This window comes from Homarus americanus, unplaced genomic scaffold (assembly GCF_018991925.1).
Source record: "Homarus americanus isolate GMGI-L3 unplaced genomic scaffold, GMGI_Hamer_2.0 scaffold34286, whole genome shotgun sequence".
In the NCBI taxonomy this organism is placed as follows: Eukaryota; Metazoa; Arthropoda; class Malacostraca; order Decapoda; family Nephropidae; genus Homarus; species Homarus americanus.
Genome location: NW_024725567.1, coordinates 124015 through 142844, shown reverse-complemented (window position 1 = coordinate 142844; position 18830 = coordinate 124015). Strand labels below are relative to the sequence as shown.

The window sequence follows — 18830 nt, the reverse complement described above, 5'->3', positions numbered from 1 at the left end:
TTTGGGTGCGTGGGTGTGTGTGTGTGGTAGGGGAGGAGTGTGTGGGTGTGTGACAGGGGATGAGTGTGTGTGTGACAGGGGATGAGTGTGTGTGTGGCAGGGGATGATAATAATAATAATAATAATAATAATAATAATTAACGGTTTATTGAAAGAGCTTGGCAGCCAGAAGGCTGAAAATATACAGTTACATATTTGGGGAATGGGTTTCGAATTACAAATAATATACAAGTAACATAAGTGATACAAATAAGATATATAATAACTAGATGGGGGAAAAGCTCAAACTACAGTGCATTTCAACATAGTGACAGTGCAAGAAGTAGCATTTACTGGGAGTGAATACACTGGTTTATTACAAGTTATTGATACTTTTACAATGGTTGGGACTGGGCCACTTATATGGCCAGTTCAGCACTTAAGGGCCGGATGCGGTTGTGGTGTCGAACAGCAATTTCCGGATTGGGATCTCAGGTGGTAGTAGGAGCGGTGTCGAGGATGGTGTAGAAGCTTCTACCAAATTTGTAGATGAGGTCGTGGTGATGGTCAGTGAGAGTCGAAAAGGCTGGGTGTGTTGAGCGCTTGATATGTGGAGTAGGAAGGGGAGAGAATATGTGGGTGTGTGACAGGGGATGAGGTGTGACAGGATGAGTGTGTGGCAGGGGATGTGTGTGGGGTGTGTGGTAGGGGAGAGAGTGTGGGTGTGTGACAGGGGGATTAGTGTGTGGGGTGGCGGGGTAGGGCGGAGTGTGTGGGTATGTGGTAGGGGAGGAGTGTGTGGTGTGACAGGATTAGTGTGGGTGAGTGGTGGGGATGAGTGTGGGGTATGTGGTAGGGGAGGGAGGTGGGTGGGTGGTAGGGATTAGTGTGGGTGTGTGGCAGGGGATTAGTGTGTGGGTATGTAGGGGAGAGGTGTGGGGTAGGGCAGAGTGTGGGTGGGTGCAGGGGATTAGTGTGGGTGTGTGGCAGGGGATGAGGTGTGGGTGCGGGGAGGAGGTGTGGTGGCAGGGGATGAGTGTGTGGGTGTGGTAGAGGAGGTGTGTGGTAGGGGAGGAGGTGTGTTTGGGTCAAGGGACTAACTGGGGTGTTTGGAAGTGTAGCAAGGGGATCAGTATGTGGGTGTGTGTGTGGCAGGGGAAGAACGTGTGGGGGTGAGGGATAAGGGAGGGGGAGAGGAGAGGGTGAGAGACGAGGGTGGGGGGGAGGTAGGAAGGTTAAGTACAGCCGTAACAACCACTTCACTAGACGAGGGAACTGACAATGGTTGGCCGCCAATGACTTGTTTGTTATTGTTATGCTTACCGTGATTATTCTCTCTCTCTCTCTCTCTCTCTCTCTCTCTCTCTCTCTCTCTCTCTCTCTTGTTGGTGGCTATGGAGTGTGGTAGAATGACACACTCATTCAGGACCTCGTGTATAATTTTCATCAAGACATTCTAGAAATTATGACGGAGATAATTTGCCGGAGAAGGAGTCTTAACTTCCCGGAAATAACAAAATATTAACATGAGTGAATCTAATTTTCTTCTCATTCATGTTGTCGCCGTTAGTGTTTCACTGTTAATTCCTGTGTTATTACCTGTGTTATTACCTGTACTAGTATTATTAATTATCAGTCGTGTCAGGTGTTGATTTGATTACCTGTGAAGATACTCAAGGAATAGTACTACTCGTATATGGGGAAATACAATCGAATAATAATAATAATAATAATAATAACAACAACAACAACAATAGGTATATAAACATCTACAGTACTTTTTTGTATAATTTATTGAATGTATACAGTATATGTTTCTTAATCAATTATTACTAAAATATTTAACTAAAAAATTACAATATTATTATTTATTGCAAAATATAATAAAATAAATTAGACCGTGTTTATTAATATTATCAGTATCATCGTTTATTGTCATTATTATTAACAAATTAAATTATCGAAAATATTTTGATTTAACCAAATGTACCGTACAATAGCTCAACAAACTATCTATACAAAATTGTGTTGAAAAAATATAACAACGGACGAAGAATTTAGACAACCCTACCAAGACAACAGGAGTCACAGTGTTCATTCAGAAATTCATCGATTCCCTTAAGTACAGATAGTTTTTTGAGTGACTCTGCCTAACGCTGTACAGTAAGTTATTTTAGATCACTGTAAAAAAAACAAAAACTCGAAAAGACAAATTATTAATAAATTTTGCTTTTTTTTGTGTTTATGTATTTTTTTTTGTGAACCAACTACTGAGATCTATAACCACAATCGTTGACTTACAGTATTAAAACATTCGGAAATTTCTTATAAGTTATAACATGTATCGATGTCATTCAAACTCTTCTGTAAAATTAGTGTATTGTAATGCTTAAATAATTACCTCTGTTTCTTGTTGTATAATAATAATAATAATAATAATAATAATAATAATAACAATAATAATGATAATAAGGTAATTAGTAATATAATTTGTACATTGAGAGAAAGACGTGTTACCGTGACCCTGTTGTTTAGGTTCTACCTCCCCAAGTGACATTCTCAAGTACAGTATTACGTGGCGATATATTTTTGGGGGGAGGGGTTACTACTGGTGTAATTACACGATAGTAATAAGGTTTACACTAAAGGATAAATATTCCTTGTGTTGTACTTATAACGAAATTGATACAAGATATTCGTTGTAAATAACTAAATAACAATCTTGAATATTTTTTTTTGGTGGGGGGGGAGGTACTTTTGGTAAAGACTGATATAATGACAAGATACTAATGAGGCAAATTGTGATGATAATATCGCCTCTACCTTGGGCTCAGTATAGGTACAAACTATTTATTTTTTTAAATACAGTTGAATGTAGTTTAATTACATATAAGTACAGGCTATTCAACTTTAACAAATGGTCTAATAACATATACAAATGATTTCTTTTTAAATGGTGTAATGATGATATAGTAATGAAGGATATTGTAAGGTTAATATTTCTAGGTTGTGACCAGCTCGAGGGAGATACGGGCCATTTGGTTTTAACAAATAGTTTAATAACATATAAACCTCAGCCTTCTGTTGCCGCCCCGAGCTGCTCCACCAAATGTATGAAACAATTTTCTCGGAGGGAGGCGGGCAGGCAGGGAGGCAGGGATGAAGTGATCCCTTCTCTCGCTTCTTCTGCTCATAATCGTCGACTTAATTGAAATTCTAAAGAGGTTTTCACACCTCCAATTACTCTCCGTTAGGACGAGTAACAAATGACCAATTTACTCATAGTTACTCCCACAGTAGCGCCGCCCGCCGCCCACCACCCTTGCTTCTACCGCTCGTAGTAAATGTTAGTACGTGTATAACCTGCCCCGGGGTAGCCAGAGCCCGGGTAGGTCGTCTAGATTATCTGTTCATCACCTTGACCAGGTTACTCACCCTGACCCACTACCACTGTGGATGAGCGAGCGAGCAAGTGTCAGGGCGGTAAGGTCGACGAACCAAGCAGGAAATGGTAGTAATTAATGATAATTGTTAAGTGATATCTGATCCTCAAGTGATTCAAGACCTGGGGTAACTGCAGATGTCGACGTCTGTTTATTAGAGTTTCAGAAGTCCTGGTGGCATGGAGATGGAGGGCGAGATTCTCGTAGCGGATGGTAGAATGTTTGTCCACACACACACACACACACACACACCACATGCGCGCGGACGAATGGAAACACAAAAATTCACACATACATACATAAAAAACACAAACATATAAACAAATATAGTCCGTGTGTGTGTGTGCGTGTGTGTGTGTGTGTGTACAGGTGTGGTCGAGTACTTGCCACAAGAGACTGAGAGGAAGTAACCGCAACACTTAGGCATAATTAGCCTCATGACAACTCTCAACAGATGAGGTCCACAAGACACCTGGGCGAGGATCACGGCCCCTTCATGTCAACAAAGCCCTGGAGCACAACACCATCAGCCTCCTGGTCCTGTGGTGGTCGGCGGTCACGTCTCGACCCACACCTCGCACCCCCATGTTCCGCCTGGTGTTTTATGTGCGCCCAGTGGTTTATATACACCGTGTGGTTTATACCCAAGCCTGTGTTTTATATATACGTCAAGTGGTGTCTATATGAAGCCTAGGAGAAGGTAATGGTGGTGTGTGGCTTTTGTTGCTACCGTTGTGAGCAGTGAAGTGGGAATGTAATGACGGCATCACTCGTGTGTGGTTTGGGCTGCTGTTGTCAGCGGTGAAAGATGCACGACACTGGTTGGTGGTGGTGAGGGACACACACACACACACACATTACGATTTACCAACACAAGAATTTCCTTCCTCAAGCCTGTATCCATCGGCTACAGGAACTTAACTAGGATTTTTTTTTAATTAGTTTTAGTTTTCTCTCGTATTAATAATCCTGTGGTGGAAGTTTCTGGGATTTATGTCATACAGAGAATCACATGAGTGTCTGAAGCCCAGACAAATAAGGGTAAAAAATATTCTAATATTCTTTGTTTAATATTCAATACAATATAAGATCACTTGAAGACTCTCCAGCCCAGCATATTCACGTAAAGATTAACCACTCTAACCTAGCCTAACCTAACGCTAACCTAACCTAACGCTAACCTAACCTCATATCTCCAAATAGTGTTAGGGTGGTTAATCTTTAGATGAAATGAGCTGGAGTGGAGAGTCTTCAGGTGATCTAAAATAATGTTATCTGTAGTTATATAATTCCTGTTACATTCAGTCCGTCAAAATAATCATCTTCCAACACGTAATTTATATCAGTACGTCGACGTTAGCTGTATGTCTCGTTCAGTGGTCGACGTTAGCTGTATGTCTCGTTCAGTGGTCGACGTTAGCTGTATGTCTCGTTCAGTGGTCGACGTTAGCTGTATGTCTCGTTCAGTGGTCGACGTTAGCTGTATGTCTCGTTCAGTGGTCGACGTTAGCTGTATGTCTCGTTCAGTGGTCGACGTTAGCTGTATGTCTCGTTCAGTGACACTAACGCGTTCTTCTCATCCTAACTACATAAACTAAATTCATATTAACGATACAAAAACAACCGGTACAGATAACAGGTACATGATACAAGTATACCTGTACACAAAACACCTACAGGATAAATATACATCATCTTGTATATGTATAATTAAAGGTATACATATTAGTTCTATACTTACACTTTATATTAAGAAAGAATATTAGTGTTGTCTTTTTTCATATAACTGTGATAGTCTAGTTCACGTATACACACACACACACACACACACACACACACACACACACACACATACACACACACACACATACACACACACACACACACACACACACACTGATAACACAAGTGTCCTTATAAGCAGAGAGTAACTTCTTCAACTCAAAAATTTATCCCCAAACTCTCACCATCGAATAATACTCGAAATTTTGTTTTCACTTAAAATTATTCGTATAAATAGCCTCATTTATCTAAGTATTAAAGTTTCATATTATTGTTTATCTTGTACGATAGCCTGAACGATATCTATTTAACTATCTACGATCACTAGAACTCTTCATTTATTACAATACCTGTTCACCAAAACTTAATGATATTATCTTCTTCTATTTTAACCAACTCATATATCAACTAATTACGTATTGGACCACCCAATGATAATATTAACAATCACACCAACCATGACAAGAAAATTGGTAAATGTTCACTTGTATTATCAAACAATTACAACCGTGTTCTGTCAATTGTAAGTTTGTTCGTAAATAGCGGCTGTTGGCGTCATGATCACCGGGACCAGACCACGGGTTGGATTAGAGGCTCCCAGGTGACTTAGTATCAACACAGCATAAACAAAACAAAAAAACCAGATGATCCGCCCAGTTCATCCCAGAAGTTGGAACTTGCCAATCAGGATCGAAGATAATTATCAGTAGGAGGTAAACCGATGACTCCTTAAAATAGAAATACACACCGGTAGCAAATCAGAATATTGGTGATGCAAACCAGTGACCAATAAGAACGAAGGGACATACTATAGTAGTCAATCAGGATGCTAGAACGCAGACCAGTGACAAATAAGAACGGATACACACACTGGTAGCCAATCAGAATAGTGAGACGCAAAACAATGACCAATAAGAAAGAAGACACGCCCGGTAGCCAATCAAAATACAGAGGGTGCAAAGCAGTGGCCGATAAGAACAAAGAAACACACCATTACCTAATCAGGATATAAGGACACAAAGCATTGACAAATAAGAACAGAGAGAGAGACACCGTCAACCAATCAGAATAAAGGAACGCTGAGTAGTGACCAATAAAAAAAAAACACCCGAAATAAAGAAGAATTTTCATTACATCAACCAATAACAATAGAGGTGAATATCAACGACCAGTAAGAAGAATAAAAAATAGGGGACACGACCAATCACAATTCAGAGATGTACAACAGGAACAAATTCACAGCACAGAAGCGTAGTAAGAACAATAACAATGATAAGTGAAAAGACTACGTTATAGGCAATATTTTTCTGAGGAGAATTTCGATTATTTCCATTTTAGTCGTTGATCAGTGTTTTAATTTATTCTGTTGCCTTGGTTATTAAAAACAATATCGGGTTTTATGTGTAGATAAATTGTAATATTGGGAGTCGCTTTCAATAGGTAATTTTTGTAGGGGGTTTAAACCTATATTAACCTACGGTCGTACAAAGGTTTACTGAAACGACAGGTAAAAAAAAAACGAAGTTATTGTTTCTTCAGTAATTAATATATAACAGACCAGCGAGGTAAACTTCTTATAATCACCAAAGTAAATCACAATATTCTTAGTATTACAAAGAAAAACGTTGTGTATAATTGTAAAATAAAAAAGATATATATATATATATTTTACAACGGAAATAACAGAGGTCGATAATTAATTACATATCCGTAAGTTATTTTTCAAAAGTGTAAGTTAGAAAAATTTTGGAAGAGATTTGTATTTTATTGTTAATCGTCTAAATATAATAAAAAATAATAAAATGGATTATAAACTCATACAGGTTGAAAAAAAAACCTTCCGAGATTATTAAAACCAACACATTGTTTACATTTCCATCTTAATACTAACGGGAAGGAGTTAAATTTCTTTATACAACTAACGTTTCAGGCTACACAGAACCTATTTCATGCGTCTTTCCCCTCCACCCATCAAATCCACAAAATATTAATCTCGTTACAAACCACGCACTAAGACCCGTGTTTACTAAGAAAAATACAAAACGACTTCATATTTCCTCATTGACGGCATTAGTTTTTCCGTAACAAACTAAATTATTTTGATCTTCAGACACGAAATAATCAAAACTTTCCTCGAGTTTTTTTTATTACGTTTAGGTTTAGGTGCAGAAAATCAAGGCTGGGACTCCACAACTCCTTATACCAGACGTCTCGCAATACAGCAGCTCCAAGGTTCAGGATCTCGCTAGAGGGGTATGAGGCCTCAGTGCTCTCTCTCTGTTCTTGTACACTAATCCTCACACGCTCCGTAATGACTACCGAGTACACTATAGCTGATACTGGTAACAACCATAGACGGAGGACTCGACAGCAGACGGTGGGATAACACTCAGGAAATTTGGTCCCGAAGGCGCTATTTTATCTTTCAGTATGTAAGAGAAAGCTATAGGCTAGGATCCCAATACAGGGTTGTGTGGTTGTTAGTATGTTACAACACTAACTCTTTTGCTTTCTTACGACAAAACGATTTATATATATACACACAAAATATATAGATATATAAAATGGTGGGCACATGAGGCTGGAACCAGAAGCCGCCGATGTGTAATGAATTATGCAGACACATAATCAGTGCTTCATTAACCTTGGATGTCACATTACTGTACGAATTATTGGGTCCCTTGTCTCGCCCACACACACACAAAGGTCCAATGTCACACACACACACACACACACGTCCGATATCTGATTCATACACAAACAGAACTATTTCTACGGTTTAAGAGTTCCGCAAGATTAAATTTCTTAAGGAGAGAACTTACCTTAGTGACAATAGACTAACATTCGTCTAACAAGTAAAAAAAAAATAAAGGGTAAAAATAAAATACTTCTTTGTAAATTCTCAGCGTAATTTACTTTTTATAACTAGAAAATATAAGTGACTATCAAGAAAAAAAAATCGACACAAGAGAACAGAGACTCACGAACTTAAGTGACCAAATATAACTCATATTCAAAGATTCATAAATGAATGAAAAAAAGCAACAACTCAACATTCTAAGGTAAAATTATGAAATATATCAGTAAATAGTGAATAAAGTATATATGACTGACGGATAGATTCATACAACAGAAATAATCACTTGGGACTGGCGGTGGAACACAGACACATCACTCTCCCACCCCCTCGCTTACTGATGTGTTTGCTTGCATTATATTAAATTATCTGTACACAGGCTGATCTACATTCGAATTGACTGTATTATAGCAGCAACAATATTAATACGTGTTATAGTATTCTTGGAAATCTTGTTAGGTATGTGGCAATGTGGACGATGGTTATGTTAAACTGTACACACTTGGTTATGTTAAACTGTACACACTAGGTTATGTGAAACTGTACACACAATGGTTATGTGAAACTGTACACACTAGGTTATGTTAAACTGTACACACTAGGTTATGTGAAACTGTACACACAATGGTTATGTACACTTTCTTATTGTTGTACCAAGTGTTTACCTAATAATAATAATAATTTGTCTTTAGTTATTAGAGGAAACTGTTTATATATATTTATTTAATGTTTTTTTTTATATATGAGCAGTGTTAATATACATGCTTATATTATACCCTAACTACTGAAGCACAGAAATAAAATATAAATAACTAATCACCTAAAAATTACTTTATATATAAAAATTCTTAATTTCTATATAAAGTTGTTGACCTAATAAAAATACCTCCTTATAAAACGCGCTTAAAGACTTTGTAACCGCTGAAGTACAGTACTCAAGTAAATATACATTCGAGCAACACAATTTGTTAGTATGACCCGCTACACATACAGTAGTACACGCATATTGTATCTTCAAAAGAATATTTATTGCTGATATAATGAATTTGTATTGTGTGTTTTTTTTTACTTGATCTATATAATATTTGACTATAGTTATTGTTTTGTAAGATATTAATATAGAAAATAATTATGTTTTAATATAAGTGATTCAGCTGCCAGGGTTATGAAACACCAGTCTTAGTCTTCGTTACTAAAACAACAGAGAGGTTTAAAAAATACGACGATCAGTGTTAAAACAACTTCGTTACTAAAACAACACGACAGGATAAAAAAACCAAGGATCAGCGTTACCAATAAAGGAAACAAACTACTGTATATTTTAATTACTTCAGCAAAAAAAAATAATTAAATAGATCTCTAAAATGATTTATATATTAACCATCATAATATAAATTTGTTCTTTTGCTTATATGTAATGGGTAATGGCAAACGTCATTAATTACACTATCTTTACAAATACATAAATTAACTCATTCTAAATTACAATACGTATACTGATTGTGAAAAAATATTAATTATACCCTCATATTTCATAATGTTCAGTAATTATCAATATTATTATGTTTATTGTTGGTGGTGTTATTATTATTACTATTATAATTATTTCGCACAGGTGAGATGAAAATTAATGTGGTTATTCTTTTTATGTTTAAAATAATATTTTAATGGAAAATGATGAAGAGATCAAATGTTATCAGAAAAGAAAAATAACGAGTTGTGTAAGAAAGATAATGTCTGTATCCACTGAAATTACCAATAATATATCGTAGTATTTTGTAATTAATCCACAAAAATAATCTAATCTCTCAGACAAAATTTGAATGACGTAAAAATTATAATCAATATTTGTGTAAATTATAACAAACAATATAATGAATATATATATGTTTTTAACTACAGTATAATAAGTGGCGATGTATAGAATAGGTAAGAAAATAAAAATATACACTTAAAATGTTAGTTTAACACTTACTGGTATGATAATAATAATAATAATAATAATAATAATAATAATAATAATAATAATAAAATAATATAAATAATAACACCATGAATTATTAAATACGGTACAGTATTCGTCAATAACAAATACAGGTATCATGTTATTTACAGGTTTGGAAAATTAATACAATGATCTGTTGACTATAACGAGTGTAATTGTGGCCGTAGAAACTATGAACAAGAGTGAAACCAAAAAGTGAAATAAGTGAGATTTTTTATTATTATTATTATTATTATTATTTACTTTTATATAATTATTACAATATTATTATTATTATTATTATTATTGTACATTATTATCATTATTATTATTATTTTCATTATCATTATTATTTTCATTATTATTATTACAGCTATTAATTGTCGTATTTACTCTTATCAATATTATTATTCTTGCTATTAATTATCGTGTTTATTATTATTATCATTATTATTAGTATTAAGATGAAGAATCAAGTTTAATGTACAAGATTAGAAAATAATAATCTACCATTATTTCTAACAATGAACTTTACGTCATGATGATCATTGCAGCACTAAGTATAATAATTATATATCGAAAAGATGCACAGGAATATTCGCCAGATGTTATCAATTACAGATATTGATAATAATTGATACAACCAGAAGCCGCTTCATACACCTGCCGACTCCGATAATATATGCAAATGTTTCTATATATCTCAACCTCTCAGTTAGGGCTACTTTAGCTAAAGGCATTGTTTACATATGGCAACTGAAAGTTTATTTAACTGCGTAAGTTACAGTTTTTCATAATCGTACTGGTATTTGTAGTTTATGTAGGTAAATTACAGCACATAACATAGTGTGATATAATGGGCTTAATCCTCGTAAGCAAGGTGTGTGTGGTCGTCATGTGTATTTGTGTGCGTGTGTTTGTATGACCGCTAGAGAAGAGCCAAACTACTGGTGGGGGCAGAGGGCGGGACAAACCAGGTCCTGGCCCACCTCCTCTTCTTATCTCTACGTAAACGGCTACCGTCCTGTAATGTTGATAAGGTGATAAGGTCGTGTAAAAAGATGGAAACTGACACCACTTAGGCTAGAGTATATATATATATATATATATATATATATATATATATATATATATATATATATATATATATATATATATATATATATATATATATATATATATATTACACACGTGTGTGTGTGTGTAAACAATAAATATGATTGAGAAGGCGAACCTTTTTATCTTCAGAACGAACCAATTACACCCTCCCGCTGTTCAGCCCGACACTTGTAGCGAGAGGGGATGCAGTCATCATACAAGACAATTTCCGCTTAATCAAATCCGCGTCCGCAGTAGATAATTGTAATTGAGTCAACTTGACAAGATTCTACACACACACAGTCTCGTGTCGCCCACCCCTCTTCCTTCCCTCTGGCTATATGACCAACATCAACTGGGAATGTACCGCCAAGAATTCTACAAAGGTCACACTTGAAAGAATAAGTTCTTTATGCTGGAGCAACATGAAGTAGTTGTACGAGTGTTGGAGAGACGACACGCGGCAAAGAAAAAGAAACATATATCCTTGACTATGTGTAATAATGGTAATGAACCATCCAGCAGACGAACCCCGCACACTAGACGCATAAGGAGTGAGAGACAAGTTCTTTATAATTAGTACAGAAGAAAGGAGGCGCCAGGTTCTGTACATCAAGGCGCAGCAGGAGCGAGAATTCAGTAGTGTCGGCAAGCGCAGCGGGATAACTACAAAGCTTCTGCCGATGTAATAGACTTGTAAAGCAGCAGATCTTCATCTCCTTCAATTCGGCGGCGTCCATCCTTCTCACCATGCAACGGCCCTCTATCCCTCACAACACTGCATCCACTACCACTATCTCCCTGACGTCCCCATCCCTTACAAACATTATCATCAACGCCAACAACTAATGAACAACACCAATAATCTAATACCCAATCTCAAGTCTTCAATACGGATACTCTCGATGCTCATGTCAAACTTGTACACCGTTAAATTTTGAAATGGAACATCTTATAGACCAATTTCCCAAGCAAACGCTGTACCGACTACCTGACCACACATAAAAAAAATATAATGTAGTGAATTTGTGCCGGAGATGAGCTTCGTGTGTTTTCATGAGTGAGCGAGGGACGTGCCCTTACCCTCGCCGCCCGCCCACCCAGACAGTGGGTGGGGCGGGCGGCACGTCTGTACAGCGGCGATGGGCGGTGCGGGGGCGCGTAAATTTTCCATCGTAGGAAATATTAGGGTATAATCTAATTCATTATTTCCGGGAGGTGGGCGTTATGGCGGAGCAATTTCCGATGTTTGTCTCTTTTGTGCCGACTGGCAATTGTGTTGAGCAAAGTCCTCATACAATTATATGTCTACTTAAAGGAAGCGAATCACATATACATTTTTATACATATAGCTAAAAATCCCTCTCCTGTAACATACACATTTTAATCACATTGAGAATAAAAACAGGTTATGAAGATAAATAAATCGATACACGTAAGAGTAGAACATAACCCGTGACTGAGTAATTGAATTTTAAAGACAAGATAACTTTTACCTGTTGTATAGGTGCGAGTTTTTTTCACCGGTTGGCAAAAAACAAACAAGTTCAAACTTGTTAAGGAATTTTGTCTACCAGAGTCGTGTAATTACTTGTTGACACTGACCACACAGGTGACTATGAGGTCACGGGTTATAATATATTAGTGAACAATGAATGATATGATCCCTCAGCGCTGATAGACATTTTAACACCACTCAGGCGGTCTCAAACCCCTTCACAAGCACTCCCTATGAGACAACACTATACTACTCAGTAAATCACTATGATGGAGACTATGCCGATGATGTACTAATATTTATCAAACACTAATGGGAAAAATCGGTAAATAAATTTATAACTTTGTCTACTAATAGATTTTGGGGGAATTCTCGCTTTAAAAGTTTTATTGGGGTTTTGGTAGAGCAGACTCCCCACATGACTCCATGGTGTTATATTATCTCTCTATAAGCTACGGCATTTATGACAACAAGGGGACAAGACACCAACGAATATTGATAATTTTTACCAGTACTTCAGGTATTTTAAATAACGACAAGAATTGAAAATACAACACACGTTTTCATGCATGTAATTGTTGTAATAGAAATAAAGGAATTGTCAAACATTTTTAAATCAGAGATGATGTACCGTGTAGGAGGTGTTTTAACCGGTACTGTGACGAATTATAGTACAAAAGAAAGTTGACCAGGCAGGCGAAGGGTTGCCAGAGCTCCTTAACTTGCCGTGGTTACCCACTACCCTTCGCCCCCGGCAGTAGGCTACCTCCTTCCTAACTTGCTCGCTCTAACAAACTCGTGAATATATTGGTCTACCTGCCTCAGGGAGCCGACGGACTACCTTAACTTGAGACAGTACCGTGTTTGGCGGGACTCACCTAGAGGGGGAAGGCCGGGGGAGGTGGCGTGTCGCAGCCCAGATGCCGCCGCTGCTGCCGCCGCCGCCGCCGACCCTCGGGACATGATAGCCGCAATAGAGAAGTCGGTGGCGCGCGGCTTACACCCAGACATGGCTTCTTCGAGACCTCCCGCAAGCATCACTGACGCAGGAAGCACGCCCGAACACGCCCACAAGGTCCTCGCGTGCCCGCCGACGCCCACAGATGGGCCCCGTGCAGGTGGTGTCCGGGGTGCTGCAGGGCAGATGGTCGCTGCTCTTGCTTCAGTCGTCAGCCTCTCCCAGCTGACCCTCGCATATGAGGGGCTGATGGCTTTGGTGTCAGCTCTCTTCACCCCTCAAGCGGCAGGCCGTAGACTTTTTTTTCCGCACGAGAAGTAGATTGTTTATGCGAGGGCAAATTTCCTGTATTGCACCTGCGCAGTCTAGCGTATCCAGTCAAAAATGTAAGTTATTCGTCTGCTTCTGGCGCATTGGTTTGTGAGAACTTGGGCTCCTTCGCTACACTGAGGGATACGATGTTAAGTCACAACTACTAGATTGGTACATCACTGGCACCTCATATTCCACTAATTAGCTGCCAACAACTCAGGTTGAAGTGTCCACCCGCTGTACAGAGTGATGACCAACTGATGAAGAGTCAAGACTATGAGGAGGTGTCGCTGGCTGGGGGCGGAGTCCTGCACGCTCCGCCCTCCTCCATAGTTGCCGACAGTCACTTGCTGGACAGGTTACTTATAAAACATTATGTTTCTTAGTACAAACAGTTTAACAATCCCATCATAAGCATTTATATCTTATTAACTTTATGAGAAAATGGATAACAGACAAAATAATAACTTATATATAAACAATGACTTACCTTTGTTATTATAAGTCAATGTCAAGTTGAACAAACAATCAACAGTTTAGCCCCAACCAATAAGATTTCTTCTCACATAGAACGTCAAGTGAACGATGGACCAATGAGAGCTCGAGAACCTTTAGCGGGAGGAGTCGTAAGAATGATGAGCTCCAAGTTCACTATTATTTTCCGCTCCACGTGATAACATATTTATTCTCCATCTCATTATTAATAATCATACACCTCACAATAAAATACAAGTCATACTGTATCAGAGGTCTCAGACAGCCGATCAAGAGAGTGTAATAATTCAGGGATAAACCCCGAGGAAATGAGAAATAAAGAGGGAATAAGGCAACTCGGGTGATAAGTGAAAAGCCCTCACAAGTCGTCGGTGGTAGAGGGGCTAAGAGGGGTCGTCCACACACATGATCTGGGACCTGGCGCGCCCACACATATTCTCACTCAACTTCCCCTCCTTCCCCTTCCCCCCCCACACATACACACACGCCTTGCTTTTTTTTTTTTTACCCTTTTACGTCGACACTGCTAAATAATCCTAAATCACGTAAAGAATATTGAGAGTGATATATGACTTTTGGGTTTGATAAGTATTTTCTTGGTTTATTGGCATTTATTGTCAGGAATATTGAACACTGGAGAACTTTTGTTAGTATGTTGGATATTTGTACCATGGAACAAGAGTAAAGCTTTTGTACTGTATCAACTCTTAACTGCATAACTAATGGTCGTTTTGGTATTTTGTTGGTATATTTTAGTCTTTCAAGTATATTAGATCAATGGCTTTTGTTGAATTATTATTATTATTATTATTATTATTATTATTATTATTATTATTATTATTATTATTATTATTATTATTATTATTATTATTATTATTATTATTATTATTATTATTATAGATTTTCTACATAAGATAACAATATCACAGTTACAAGTTATTATAATTTTGTGAGGGATGAACCTTTCCATAAAACATTAATAAAAAAAATTTCAATGTAAAACTGTAACAATTCCCCATACTATAGATAATAACTAGGTAATATTATTTTATTTTATAACTGAGAACCACTAATAATTGTCTAAATTATCTTTAAAATAATCAGTATGAACTTACATCAAATAATTCATATAATTTTGTAAGAATTATTGTCTATCATTCTCACACGATATAATTAGTCATTACACGTGAATAATTAATTACCCTCATAGTGTTATTACTAATTACGTTTAGGTATCATCATCGTCAACAATAAGAAGTATCATACCTTTAATATAATGTATATAGCGGTGTAATTAAGCTCCTGGAGGTGTTCGGGTCCCAGATAAACAGGTAAAAATTAATGATATTTTTTTACGGTTATTAATTAATTAAACTCTACTTTGATTTTATTTATTTTATTGATCTATTTACATTATTTTATTATTCTAAAGATGTGGATAATAAGATAAATATTAACTATTAATATTATAGTTTCTGGACTTTATTTTGTAAACTAAAGTTCATAAGTTATTTTTATTTATCGTTGATATTAAGGACAGGATTTATTACGGCTTTTGTTTAATGTTTTTTTTGTTTTTTATTTGAGGAAGTTTTCAGTTTTTGTTTCATGTTACTTTCGTCGACTTCCTTACATTCTGTACTGGCTCACAATCACATTAATAATTACATTCACAATCATCATTATCCTCATTATGTATAATCTATAAGCCACACTATAATCCATCATCACCATATGCTGTTTAGTCACCATTATCACCAACCATGCTGTCACTGAACATATCACCACCACATATTAGTGATTACAATTCATTTTCACCTCTAGGCTCACCATCACGAACACAGCTTCACTCTTGACCGAGATATCTACTGAAGGAGGCGGATCATGGTGACAGTATACCTTCGGGAATCACATACAAAAACATACCACACTATGACTCTAATCATAGCACTAACCAATCCTCGCTAACCTAACCTAACCAAACCTAATCCCTCCAAGTAACGTTTGAATATTTAATCACCAGTTTGAAATAAGAAACAGGGGGGGGGGGGTTGATCTTCATGTCATCTCATTAGAAAAAATAAAAAGCTATTATTATATTGAAAATGATGAAAAATAGCAGCCACATGAATCATGATTTGATATCTTGATTAGAGAGATTTGTTGAACACTACTTAACAGACCCGTTGAAACACTTGTATATGTATCGATGTACATTTCCGCCTCTCACATTTGCATAATAACTAACAAAGTAGAAATGAATGATATGTAAATTTTCGAAATGAGTCGTTAAAACTGACTTAAGTTTCCCGTAATGATAATATCTGGTGACTTGATGAATAAAATATGAAGATAACATTCATATATTAATGTTAGTACAGTAATACAACCTTGTGTGGAGGGGGGGGGGGCAGGGGGGCAGTGTTGTAGATGCAGCAGTTTAAAATATATATCAGTTAATAACAATGTTGAAATTTAATAACAGACATATTATGTTTATCTATGCAATATTGTGACGCCATAACAACAATAAAAGAAATAAGAATTTAAATATATTCTCGTATTTTTATAAACATTGTGTACAGAGCAGTGGTAGTCAAAAATGGCAAAAGGTAATAACAAAATTAACACTCTTTTTATCAATCACTATATCTGTGTTGTATTCCTTAAGACGTGTAGAACCTGGGACGTCGCTCTTAAGAGTATATATAATTTCTGGAGTACGAGAAAAGGTTTATTCTTTAAAGTAAAATTTGCACTTGGATCTGTAAAACAATTCAGCATCGCTTCTTGGTGTGTGTGAGTGTGTGTGTGTGTGTGTGTGTGTGTGTGTGTGTGTGTGTGTGTGTGTGTGTGTGTGTGTGTGTGTGTGTGTGTGTGTGTGTGTGTGTGTGTGTGTGTGTGTGTGTGTGTGTGTGTGTGTGTGTGTGTATTTAATTGTTATGCTATAGAGAATAATGATGTAGATTTGCTTATAAAATACGTTTAGTGATGATATTGACATTAATGAGAGAAAATAAATAGCAGCGAGGAATATGTCTAGAAATAAGTTATGTTAGTATCTGGTTAGTTAAGTTAGCATGTTGTTAGCTTAGTTAGTACCTGGAAAGTTATTCTGAGTACACGTCTGGTAACTTGACAAGCTTATATCCGGAGGAGGGAAGGTAAAGAGGGAGTGTGGAGGGTGAGAGTGAGTAGTATGGAGGCGAAGAGAGAGTGAGGAGAAAGTGTAGAAGGAGTATGTATAGAGGTGAGAGTCTGGAGAGAGAGAGAGAGAGAGAGAGAGAGAGAGAGAGATAATGTACGTATAAACAACAACAACCAATACAAAACTAAAATAAAAAAAAATCAGAATAAATAAAAGTAAATAAAACAAGGAAATAAATAAAGGAAGGATGAACAAAATAACAAAACATAATAACAATAAGTTGAGTAATAATTGACGATGGAATTATTCAAGTCAGCGTGGAACAAGTCATTTACATAAGTCAATACGCGTGTTGGAATGTCAAATGGCAGAACTATGCGCTCACAGGAAAACCATTCGACGAACATAATAAAAAAAATAATAATAAAATGATGATAATGATATATGATTCTTAAGTACTATTGTAAAACGCTCTAGAAGTTTGTAGTTGAGGAAGAAGAATAAAAAAACGCCTTGGATCACTTGAAGATTTTAGACACTTCAGATTATTTCACTTAGAGATTAACCTCCCTAACGCTATTTAGGTTAGGTTAGGTTAAGGTTATGTTAGGTTATGTTAGGTTAGGTTAAGGTTAGGTTAGGTTATGTTAGGTTATGTTAAGGTTAGGTTAGGTTAGGTTAGGTTAGGTTAGGTTAGGTTAGGTTAGGTTGGCATTTGGTTGGTTAATCTTCAGGTAACACTTGGGAACGATTATCACAACAATCAGTTCTTCACTAACAACACCTCACTCCTCTTCCTCCTTTCTCTCTTACTATATTTCCTCCCCAACCATAGAACTGTGCTCCCCCCTCCCCCCTCCTCCCTTCTTCCCTCTCCCTCTCTTCTCCCTGCTTCTTCCGGCGTCCCCCTCCCCCACCCCCTCTCTCCCTCCTTCTCTCTCCATGCCTGCTCCTATCTCCCGCCTCACCTACCGAGAACTTCCTTTTGTCCAACATACATGTCATTTGTCCTGGTGGGGGGAGGGTGACGGGGAGGGAAGGGGTCCGAGAGGAGTTTCAGGCCACCCAAGGGGCAGACACCCACACTGTTGGTCCTACACGAGACCTCACACACACACACACACACACTACTTACACGCCCGCGGAGATACACACACACAGGCACACACACATTTTACCAATCTGTTCTTAGAGTAAACTGTATGTCGTGCGTGAAGAGTTGTATCCACCTAATCTAGAATCACTTTACGTAATTATAACATTTAAACATCACAAA

At 37.1% G+C, this 18830-nt stretch overlaps 1 protein-coding gene across 1 annotated transcript in view; it reads right to left on the bottom strand.

Annotated features, from left to right (window-relative positions):
- Window positions 1-14155, bottom strand: part of LOC121865242 (T-box transcription factor TBX20-like) — a 113504-nt gene extending 99349 nt beyond the window's left edge. The window contains 1 exon segment of the mRNA XM_042364591.1: window positions 13520-14155. Within this exon segment, the coding sequence (XP_042220525.1) occupies window positions 13520-13679 (160 nt within the window). The 5' untranslated portion in view covers window positions 13680-14155.
- Between the last annotated feature and the right edge of the window lie 4675 nt (window positions 14156-18830).